This window comes from Branchiostoma belcheri, unplaced genomic scaffold, assembly GCF_001625305.1.
Source record: "Branchiostoma belcheri isolate BF01 breed outbred unplaced genomic scaffold, Haploidv18h27 scaffold167, whole genome shotgun sequence".
Classification (NCBI taxonomy): Eukaryota; Metazoa; Chordata; class Leptocardii; order Amphioxiformes; family Branchiostomatidae; genus Branchiostoma; species Branchiostoma belcheri.
Genome location: NW_017803124.1, coordinates 516,070 through 528,173, shown reverse-complemented (window position 1 = coordinate 528,173; position 12,104 = coordinate 516,070). Strand labels below are relative to the sequence as shown.

At 43.4% G+C, this 12,104-nt stretch overlaps 1 protein-coding gene across 3 annotated transcripts in view; it reads left to right on the top strand.

The window, feature by feature from the left end:
* The first annotated feature begins 4,635 nt into the window (after positions 1-4,635).
* LOC109466447 (potassium voltage-gated channel subfamily A member 1-like) overlaps positions 4,636-12,104 on the top strand; it is a 63,081-nt gene continuing 55,612 nt past the window's right edge. For 2 of the 3 annotated variants that reach the window (XM_019764172.1, XM_019764170.1), the window contains exon 1: positions 4,636-9,403. In XM_019764172.1, coding sequence (XP_019619731.1) covers positions 5,606-7,279 — 1,674 coding nt within the window. In that variant the 5' untranslated portion in view covers positions 4,636-5,605 and the 3' untranslated portion in view covers positions 7,280-9,403. The remainder of the gene's footprint in view (positions 9,404-12,104) is intronic. The other variant, XM_019764171.1, reaches the window with a different exon arrangement.

Below are 12,104 nucleotides of genomic sequence, written 5' to 3'. Positions count from 1 at the left end.
CAAGGTTAATTGCAAATTACAAAACATGAAAGAACAATGAAACAGAGTATAAAATGACTTAAGTCTACGTGATAGAGGTAGCGGTCTAAACTCAGCTATGTCTAAAACTATGCCTAAAGGGTCTGACTTCTCAAGGGTTATACTGTCTTGCCAATTTGATACTGTCTTGCAACCGCCAAAAGTTGTATGTTACACTGTTCCACGAGTCGACAACCTTTCCAACAGAATATGATGAATTATGTACAAGTTTCTCAAACGGACGCAATAAACGTCAAGTATACGATACGATACGACTTATTGGTTTATCTCAGTTTACAGAGACTGAATCAAGAACCAATTTACATAAAGAATTTTATCAAGTTTTCAACATTACAGACATATATATTTACAAGCTTACAACGTTAACTTTTTAGAATTCGCATCATTAAAAGATGTTCGGAAGAACATCAAGAAATACATAGGTTGTCCGATTTTAAATTCACTTTACATAGTAGAAAAACTAGCAGCCGCACTGATTCAGCAGTCGTGTAAGGTAATTAATTGTGGACTGACTGTAGTTCTGTGTATCCGCCTTTGGTATGTCTAGTTTATGTCCATATAGCCCTGACACAGATATCTTCTTGTTTCACGTCCTGGTAGAGGTGTTGACATTGTTATCCGTGTCATCAGGCATCTGGCGTGTGTTTGTGGTCAGCAGACGGGTTGTGTAGTCTTGGTTCAGTCAAGAGGTGGTCTGGACTGAGCGCGCTTATCTGTTACTAGTGTTTTAGTTTCGTCTGGTCGACTCTGTGAACGAAATGACTTCTCTGTATCCCATTTCCTGTAAGATAAACATACAAGGACAAAACTTTTGGACATCCATTGCAAAACGATAAAGATATCAAGACAAACATGCCAGGGACATCAAGGAAAAGTATGTCACCAGTAGGACTATCCCGGCTATCTCACGTTTTATCAGCTGTCCAGGCATGTTGATATCCTGACCACCCCGGTCAAAAGACCGGTAAGTGGTAAGACACAGTTCAACTACTCTTACGGTGACAGGTAGCCTCTACTATGGAGGCTTCAGAGGTGGCTAGAAAGAACAGAAATTAGTAAAACAGACAGACAATATACCAGTGAAGTTGGACCGCTAAAGAGTACAGTTTGCCGCACCCTTTCGCGGACCGACTCCCCTGGCATGTTATCCGTCTGCTTGACCAAGTTCTTGACCTGTGAAGCCTGGTAGAGGCTAGGTGAGATGGTCAGAGGAATATGTAGCGTTACTATTCTCCAAACAGAGATTATGCTACGTGTGGGCGTTTGTTGGCGTCTCAGGTAAGCTTTAAGATAGGCTTTGCAGACGTCTTGGAGCGGTAGCGTTCATTTTCATTATACGAGTTTTCTTTTAGGTGTAACTCCCTCCGCAGCATAACTCCCTCTGTCACCTGATAGAACCTTACTTACTCACCAGCGCTCTCAATCAAAATAATTGCCACCGGTACAAGAAGTCTGCGAAGTAGACTATGTAGGACCAGTATACGAGTACCCAAAGAAAATCGGACAAAAATACCTAACCCTACTTGCAGAATAAAGCATTACAACTTTGCTGTATTCTTATATGTAGCTATATATATATAACGTTATACATTTAAAGTACTGTCATTGTTTTTATTTCGGGGCTTTATTTACATTGTTTACAGCGATTCTAACGCCAGGAGCTAGGAACTTCTTAATAGGAAAAGAAAAAGACCTATACCCCAGACAGGTCTGGTTTAAAGCAACATCATGTAACATTAAAACAATACAGACAGAAAGTTTTCTAGCTAGCTGGTCATTTCTTTTCAAAGTAAATTGAATTCGCCCTACTCCATTGATAAGTGTCTTTCCGGAAGTAGAGGCGCCAAGATATGACGCCTTACGAGTGTGTTTGAAAGCTGGAAACACAGCTGTCAGCATTTCATGTTTGCTTACGTATATAATATTACATTCAATTTCTTGTAGTTTGTGGTGGTGCCACAAACCGATTGTGCCTCATGTGGGCTGTTTTAGCGCCAACCAGAAATGTGAGATATTAAAGTGCTCAAATATGTTGAAAAGTGGAAGTATAAAATTACAATTCTTGTGGGTGTAGTTCTTGTATTTCTTCTAGACCTCACTAAGTCTTGTTTCAACACAATTTATACTACTACTTACTATATATATTTGATTTTTTTAACGGTATCGCTCAATGCAAGGCCAATTATATTTGGCCACTTCTAGGCATAGAGCTAGAGGTACTTGAGGGAGTATATTGTAGCTATGTCAGGAGATGACGGTGGACCTTTGTTTTGAAGCTTTGTGGATTGTAATCGGACGGAAAGCAGCTGTTTGGAAGAGAGTTCCATAATTTTGCTTAACCTTCTATATTCATTGCCTTTCTGTGTATTTTTATACTTGTTGTCATTGACTATGTATAGTTTGTTGCAGATGTGTTTTTGTATTGTGCAGGGCAACTTGTAAAGGTGCGTTTGCACCTGTTTTGCCCTTCCTTTCACTTTGTGAAAAATCAGAATAAACAAATAAACAATCACGTGAAGATTTTTTTCAATGAAAATATTTCAATTTTTGGTAGGAAGTGCTGCATAACGCCGTTTAATTAACAAATGAATGACGGGTGAGATCACTCGTGACAAACAAAGAAGACGTCGATCGTCTGTCTCGCCGCTAGGGGGCGCAACAGAGGAATATAGACCACGTCTGACCACGTCCGTCGCCATTTCCCGTCGCTCACACAGAAGGGTACTCTCCAAGCAGAGGTTTGGGTTTTGGGGGTATTCTTAGCGTGTTTTTAGACTTTTTTTATCGGGTTTTCTCTTTTGCACTGAATGTTGGGTTTGGTGGGGAAAAAATTCAGTGCAAAAGAGAAACCCCGATAAAAAAAGCCTAAAAACACGCTAAAAATACCCCCAAAACCCAAACATCTGCTTGGAGAGTAACAGAAGGGTCCTGCCACGATGTTTGATACATGTACATTACTGAAGAGTTGATAGCCTTCCATTTCAAACCCAACACAGGGTTTTAAAGTTCGCGTTTCCATCCCACCTGATTTAGTGCAAAGTTGATGCTACACTTAAAGAAGTGAACATTCCAAGTAAAAAGGACAAAAACAACTTGAGAAGAAATGAAGAGAGGTTATGAGGAAAACGCGCTAAGATGAATCCCATGTTCACCCGTTGTTCTATACCACGCTGTGTTGATGTAATAACTGAACCAGCGACTGAGGCGAAGAGACGTCAGCTGAAATATTTATTCCCAAGATCGTGATGAATTCAAGTGCAACGTTACCGCTGTTTCAGTAGCGGAAAATGCATCTTTTAGTCGACGCCGTTGGCTCATCCAATGTTGGGAGTAAAATTTCATGATGGCATGGTCCATCGAATGGCTTTTGCCTCTTTCCCGTCTTTCCCAGCTCTTCACGCACAAGAGAGAGAAGGAGGAGGCGAGAGGGGGGAGAAAGGGAGAGAGAAAGAAAAAGAAAAAAGAAAGGAAGGAAGGAAGGAAGAAAGAAAGAAAAGAAAGAAAGAAAGAAAGAAGCAGTAACAAAAAACGACGCCCGGGTAGTTCTATGGAGGTCGCATAACCTTGACGTCATGTACATCTGACCTTTAATGCCCTTGAAAAGTTCTTAAGACCACCTCAAGGGTAACTCCCCCTCCTGTGGTGCCTTTCCCCAACAACGGTATATGTCAAGCCGATTACCCAAGCCAAACTCATGATCACAACAGGAGTCACCAAGGTTAGGTTTCTTCCCAAAGCACGGCACAAGAGGAATACAAATAAGTACATCAAACAAAAGCAATTTTGGCCATTGTACTGCAAGGTGTTGCGTCAATAAATTATACACCTTTTTAACTTGATGCAAAAAGCACTTCCTTTGATTGTTTTCTTGCACGTGCCTTGCTTACACCCTGTAATAAAAGGAAAAACGGAAAGGAACCTGAAATCGGCACCACAGAAGTTTGCATTTTCAGGAATGTGTAGATTAGCCCGCATGCTGGTACATTGGGGTTTTTAAATGTTACATCTGTCATCTGTCATAATTAAAACTGTTGACTGTGTATCGCCAGGCCTCAGAGTACCGAGGGGTCAGCATTCATTTATTTCTCGCGAGTTGTAATATATACGTATATATGTAGTATACGTACTTCACAAAGTTTATTTTTTAGAAACATTTGAAAGTATATGTTTAGAAATAAATTGTTGCTTTTGACAAGACGTCGTGAAGATATGTGTATGTGTCACAGTCTTCAATGACTGTGAGGCTTTGACTTGCAATAGCATAAGTTATGCGTTCGAAACGAGAAAAAGAACGAAGAAAATAGAATAAAATGTATTTCATAACTGCGGCTGAGCCTTTGTAGCCTAATAGAATATATATGATTTGATATAAAAAGACTTAGGGTCCATGTAACGTTACATGTGGGACACTTTCTGTTAACGATAATAATTCAAGTCCTTTGTTTATTTCCTTTTATCAAAGCGTGCACGGTGACAAAAGTTTACCGAAGATTACAAGAGTACAAATGTTGAAGATGTGTACTTTTTTTCTAGCATTTACTTCCAATCGTCTCTGTTGTTACAGAACAGCATCTGACTGACATGCCCCCATACTGCACCGTGCGGGTAATACATAGCTAAGATGCCCGCCTAAAGTCATAAGGCACAGGGAGCAAGGCTTCCGGAATCACGTCGGACCAACGCTAGCTCCGGAAAGCCGTCCAACTTTTCACACGAAACCCGAGCAATTGTCCGTTGATTCTGTCCGAATGCCGGGCCAAAGGTTAAGGGGAGTTTGCAGGCACCAATTATTGCCTTAAAGCTCCGGGGGGAAAACGTGGTTCACTGCTAGTTACTCATGCGTGTTACTCATCTATCAAACCTCGCGGAGGCGTGCGGGGCCTTGGGTGAGCCAAAGACGGCTGTTTGGCAAGCAGAAGCACCAGACGAATTTGTCTTTTTATCCTCATACACGCAGAAAGGCAAACAGGAATCGGGAGGACGGGGACGCTGTGTCCTGCAAGCCAACTTCGAGCGTCATCGCGACATTTGTGGCATGCATTTCTGGCATTTCAGACGACCTCCGGCGGGAGCCAGTGGGCGTTAGGTCGGGAATCGAACCGGGGATCAGTGGACGCGATCGGCCAATGGGAGGAACGCCTTCCATCCACCGGGTCTTCACGCAAGTCAGCCCCGTACAACCGGTCCTGCCGGGCACGCTAATAAAGTATGCACCCATCGTAGCTAGTTAATTCTGGCAGATCCCGCTTCTAAAAACACACAAGGTAAGCTTCGCGATGTGAGCAAGGGAAGCGGTGACGGAGGTTTAAAGTTGATGTTCGGTGATCGGTGGTGGTGTAATGTTGTTAGGGGTGGCCCACGCGGTGCTGTAAGGTGATATGATAGTGAAAGGCCGGCAGGAGAAATTGTTGGTGACGTCGGTGGAAAATATCTGCTATTTTGATGGTGCTGGGTTACATGTCGTACCCGCCATCTTGTGCTGAGATTGTCTGTCAACATTTCGTCGAAAATAGAGCTGATCGAGCGTTGGGGGCTGACCCCCATTCTGCACCCCCGTCCGGACAAGATGGACGTCAGGGCGCTCCAGGCCCCGGCCACAGACGAGCCGACGGAGCACCCGCTGGTGGGGACGGGCACTCGGCTGGGCGACGGCAGCGGCACCGGCCTGAAGGACGCACCGCCGCACAGCCGCAACAACTCCGGCGGCGGACAGAACAACATCGGCAACTCGCTCAACGCACACTCGCACACCAAGCTGGCGGCCACCGACGACGACCGGCCGTCTAGCTCGGACGGAGGGTTCGAGCAGACGCCGGACAGCGAGCTGCCACCCATCCGGCCCAACCCGGCTCCCGCCCCGACCGCATCCGAGAGGGTCATCATTAACGTGTCCGGACTCAGGTTCGAGACCCAGCTCAAAACTCTCAACCAGTTCCCCGACACTCTCCTCGGGGACCCTAGGAGGAGAATGAGGTATTTCGATCCCTTGAGGAATGAATACTTCTTTGACAGGAATAGACCAAGCTTTGATGCCATATTGTACTTTTATCAAAGCGGAGGCAGGTTACGAAGGCCTGTCAATGTGCCCATCGACATATTCACGGAGGAAATCCGGTTCTATGAACTTGGAGAAGAAGTCATTGACAAATACAGAGAGGATGAGGGTTTCATCAAGGAAAAAGAAATGCCCTTGCCCAAAAACGAGGTGCTCAAGAAGATATGGCTACTATTTGAGTATCCGGAAAGTTCGAAACCTGCGAGAGGGATTGCCTTGCTGTCAGTAAGTGTGATCTTGTTGTCCATTGTGACCTTCTGTTTAGAGACCATGCCACAGTTCAAACATTACAGATACGTGAACATGACAAACTCCACAAACTCCACAGACCTCAAGGACCTCAAGAAAGAGGAGGTGGAGGTGCCAGGGTTCGGAGACCCCTTCTTCGTGGTGGAAACTTTATGCATCATCTGGTTCACGTTCGAGCTAACGATAAGGTTCATCTCGTCACCCAGCAAGCTAGCCTTTTTCAAGAACATTATGAACATTATAGATATCGTTGCTATTGTGCCGTACTTCGTGACGTTGGGTACGGTCCTCGCGGATTCATCGAAGTCCAAGAACCAAGCGACGTCCCTCGCCATCTTGAGGGTGATCAGATTGGTGAGAGTGTTCCGAATATTTAAACTGTCCAGACATTCGAAAGGCTTACAAATCCTAGGACAGACATTAAAAGCCAGCATGAGAGAGTTAGGGTTGCTAATATTCTTCTTGTTCATTGGAGTCATCTTGTTCGCCAGTGCTGTATTCTTTGCGGAGGCTGACGCGAACAAAACGCAGTTTAAGAGTATACCCGATGCCTTTTGGTGGGCTGTGGTGACAATGACTACGGTAGGATATGGAGATATGTACCCCGTGACAGTAGGGGGGAAGATTGTAGGCTCCCTGTGTGCCATCGCTGGTGTGCTAACCATCGCGTTACCCGTGCCTGTCATTGTTTCAAACTTCAACTACTTCTACCATCGTGAAACCGCGGCTGATGACGACGGGGTAGACTATAAGCATGTGGACAGCTGCGCGTATTCAGCTGACTTTGAAAAGGAAGAGGGCACGGAACTCTCTGCCAATTTCATCGAAATGGAGGACGCCATGCCAGACGAGCGAACAAAATTGAGGCGCAGCGACGCAGCAAATTGTATCGGCACGGCGTCGAGCAAAATGAGCAGCGTTGAGACCGACGTATGACACTCATATAATCTCACTGCTACAGGATACAGTTTCATTGTATAGACATTTTTATTTTTGGAAGATGTAAATTATATCATTGGGACAGGGAGAATGGTCTCCAGGATTCTTTGTTATTTGGCTTTACCAGACTTTTACTTTTCTTACCAACCATTCATAGTGTTGTATCATCTAGACATCATCATGTGTACATTTTCGTTGGAAAACACCTCATGCTGTGAAGTATGCCAAGAAGAAAAAACACACCCTCCGAGGCCTGCATATGAAGGCCTGACTTGTCCCCAAGGGACATTACAGCAATTCCAGCTCGTCTAAGTTTAGAAGCGTCGTCATCAGGGGGAGTCCAGGAAGTACAATTTGCAGCTTTCACATGGAACCTAGCCGCGCTCGGAAATTACGGACCACTAACCGCTGAAAACGCGAGACTGCACAACGCCATTAAAGGAAAGGATGAAACGTGTTGTTAACGGACGTACAATGTAATGTCACAACCCAACAGGCATATATAGGGCAGACCAGTGCTATATTGGGCTGAGGCCGGTGAGATATTCCCATTACATGGCAAATATTTGGGGCGCCATCCAAAATAGCCCCTGTAATGCACCTCGAGACAGTTGCTGATCTACCAAGAGATCTCTCACATGTGGTTCGTGGCCCTAAATGCCCCCCTCCCCACCCGTTACAGGGAGCTGGCCCACAGTGTGCCTGGGGCAGAACGTGGCCACTTAAGAGGGCTGATGTTTTGTCTTTAACGACTGTGCGTGTTCAGCCGTTATGAGCAGGTCACCAGGGACAGGTTTTTCCAGCCCAGGGACGTCACCAACCTGTTGTAACTCCGGGGGACAGTTCAGACCTCATCGGAAAAGGCGGTGTAACCCTTGAAGTAAAATCCCACAGGCAACTCCAAACCATCTCGAGTGAAACCGTCACATGTCAGAAAAAAATAACAAAACAAAGCAAAAAAAAAAACACAACACTTCCATGCAAGCAACAAGTGAGACGTGGAGCAAGTCCCAAATGTGGTGTTTGAGACCATACATGGCTTTAATGTGTTGGTGAAATGTTTGCTGCACTTCAGGGATTTGGGAAGAGCATTTATCATCCACAGTGGCTAGACTGTTCGCTGCATTCCTCCAAATTGCGTTCCTGGCGTCACCAGGCAGTATTAACCACACGCTGCCCTGCCGTATTTCACACGTCGGGACGTGTTGTTTGAAAAGAGCAGTGACGTAAAGCCCTCAGCAAAGTTTGCCCTCCCAACATGGCGTCATCAGACCCAGACAGAAATACCCAAACAGCCCGGCTACTGCTGAAGTGTTCTCTGACGGGCCCCAGAGGAAAATAAACATCCCGTCTTTATCAACTGCCTTTCTGGGAAGAAATCAGCTGGGTGCGAATCCTTGCTATTCAAACGTCACCAATGAACCAGAAAGCACTCCCCAACACGAGTGCTTAGGCTTGTTCGTGGACTTGTACATTTTCTCCTAACATCAAAACTAAATGGAAAGGTTTCAGAGGATTGTCAACATCATGTGTAGATTGAGAACCCTCCCCACCGACAGTTGGGGTAAAGACAAGGGTCAGTGAGGAAAGCAGTGTATCAGACAGTCTCAGGGCTTTTGTTGCCAACTGTCCCACCCCACAATGAGCTTAAATACCCCACATGCCGACCCGAGTGCACTTTCCAAATATGCCTTGCCAACATGGCGGGATATTTGATCCACACCGGGACTAGCTTGACTGGGATTGCATGGATCTCTAGCAGAGCAAATCGCAGACCCAACCGCCAAAATCCCCCAATCAAACCACCACAACCCAGGACTCCAAAACGATCGCTCGCGCAGAAAAAATTCAATACCCCCGCGAAGCGTGGAAAATTATCTGGCCGGCCTGAGTGTATCAGTTTGTCAACAGACGTGTATGGCTATTCTCTGGGATAATGTCGGACTTGTAACGCCCCAAACTGGCTTGAATGTGAGGATGTCACCCAACACGGGCTTTCCGAAACTCGATACCCATCTTGGATATTGCACCATGTATCAACTGAGCCGGCGAACGCGCTCAACCAACAATGGAGAAACGCAGGTGACCCCGCCGCACGCATCAAAAGGCCCCAAGACCCCGGTAAGTGTGCCTTTTACCTGTACTTTTTTGTCAGCGATAAGTTAGTTAACATCTACATTGCGTTTCTTTGATAGGTTTAGTACTTTGTGCTTTGTGTAGCACAAACACTAGATTTGAATGTCTTGGTTCACTTCCTAGGTCAACCAGTCCATTCCTTTACCAGAAAGAAAGTTTATAAATAGATGCAGTATCAGTGACAGACAATGTTACACATACCATTAGCATTAAGGTTGTCTTAGAATACAGGGTTAGTTTTCAAAAGGCTGCAGTTTCCATGTTTTACTTGTGTCTGTCCCCATCAAAGGTTAGAAGGCCATTTTTACTGCATAAAAGTTAATGAATTACTTCACTAGGGTAGCTATCTTAATTGACTTAATTGCCATTTGCTAATATTGACATTTGTAGAAATACCATGCAAAAGTTCAGAGAGACTTTTTGATATCAAAAGTTTGATGGTTTCCATTTGACCATTTTATCTTCACCTTTTTCCATCCTTGTCATCTAAAAAGGAAATCACTTTGAACAACACATCGTTGTTTTACCCTTCAAGTGTGTCATTGTCAAGAAATTTAATCCTGTGTCTGTTGACGTCTTTAAACTAAATTAGGCACCCAAATCAATTTCAGGGCAGTAAAACTTGATTTTGAAAGTCAATTTTTTTGTCATTTTTCAGTGTAGTAAGTAGAACCAAGTTGAACACTGTCCCATACCATTGTGAAATCTGTGAGGAAATATTGTGAACCTTGTTGCTGACAGAAATGGTTGCTTGTTTTATATCAAATGTATATAGGCTGGTTCTAGCTACTTATTATTGGTCATACCAAAAAAATGATGGGACTCCTCACGCAGCTTTTTTTTGTCTTAATTTCAAATGCTTCAAGTATGAAATGATGATAATGAAAATGGGCTCAGAAATGGCCATATATTTCAATATCAGACAGATTTCCTCATCCAGAATATATATTTTTGTCTTAATTGCTGCCCTGAAATTGTATTGGATGCCTTTAAGTTAACATACTCCTCTGTGGACCCCATGACTAGCAATGTACACACTGTAGATTGTGATGTTGCTATCCTGGGTTGTGTACATTGTGTGTAGCCAGGAGCAGGGGCTAATTTCTAAGGTCACTAAACTGGTGATAATTGACAAGCTTGTCCAGGGACTGTTTGAATACCCCCGTGGGTTGCCACACTCCCCTAACCAACCCCAGAGTGTCAGCATGTGTCTGACATTATGTAGACTGATTGGGGGTGCCCTGTGCTGTCAGGAGTTTTATAGAGTGGGTGCCAATGGCTTTTGCTCCTGTTAATCTATTCCTGTCTCCTTGGATTGATTAACTGGATTAGAGTCAATTTCGGCATTGTAGGGGGGTAATTTGTAGGTTAGTGGGCACATGGAAATTGAAGTGGACCCTGTTTAGGTCTCCTAGCTACCTCAATAGGGCTTTCTGAGTTAGAATTCTTGTAGATGTTATTGGTTGGTGTGGATGATGGCAAAGTGTATTGATATTGATATTCTTAAAAGATTTCATATGTCTTATTTGTAATCTTTTTTTCCTGACGTAGGCTTTATTTTGGTAACAAAGTTAGCAGAGCTAAACATCACCTGTTTTTGGAGTTACAAGCTTATAAAGCTATACTAAAGCATGGGGAATTAGTAATTATAGTCAATCAGTAAAATACTAGTAGATAGAAATACTGTATATAAAAATATGATATTTTCCCAGCTCCAAGCTGGCTTAGCCATATGTGTATCAAACCCGATAGTCGTCACTCACTTATAATATATAATTCATAGTAGAAAAATATTTCTTCTCTTTCAAGTACTGTGCACAGATATTATATACCAGTATTTTTGCTAGCCTCTGATCATGGTTTTGCCATGTTAAAGTTACTGATATATCAGCTTTTAGAAAGCAATTTTACTAGTGAATAGGTGCTAGTAGCCTTTTGAAATGATGCCTGAATAGCCTTCCTAGCAAACAGCCTTCATTATCATACCTCATTGACCTTTTACCCCACTTTTATGGTATATTTACATTACAATTACCCCTCAAGGCTTTGAGTCAACAAGCTATTATAAGTCCTCACAATGCATATTATGGGCAGCGTGTTTACACAAAGTAAAAGGTGACTACTGAAACCATTTTAGCTCAAGAGAAGCGAGTATTTTTTGTCCACATCGAAAGGCAGGTTAAATATGTTTAAGGGCAAAGCTAAGGGACAAAGATACACTATTTACAGAAGCAATATATTGATAGCATATAGGTTTTGGTATCATGTTTGATATGGAAGTTGTTATGAATGATATGTGTATTTAAACAAGGTTGGAAGTGTTTAAACTCAAATATTAATAAAATGCTTTTCTAAAAATTTTTTTGTTGTGATCTCCTACTAGTTGTGACAGTAAAGCAATACAATATGCTAAAAGGTAAATTTATCAGTAGTAGCCATGTCAAACTTTCACACAATGAATTGTATTATCGCAGTAGGAAGGCTTTGAACAGAAAACATGGGCCATACATTTTTCATTGTTAAGCTACAAGCCGAGTAATGTCGAACCTATTTGCGTGCTTCCTGTCTCACTACGTGATAGCAGATCACCCTCGAGATTAAGTCATTTGGGAGAAATAATATATGAGATTTCTTATCGCGACGGTTATCCTACCGTTCCCCACGGTCGGTTATTATCCCCAGAGTG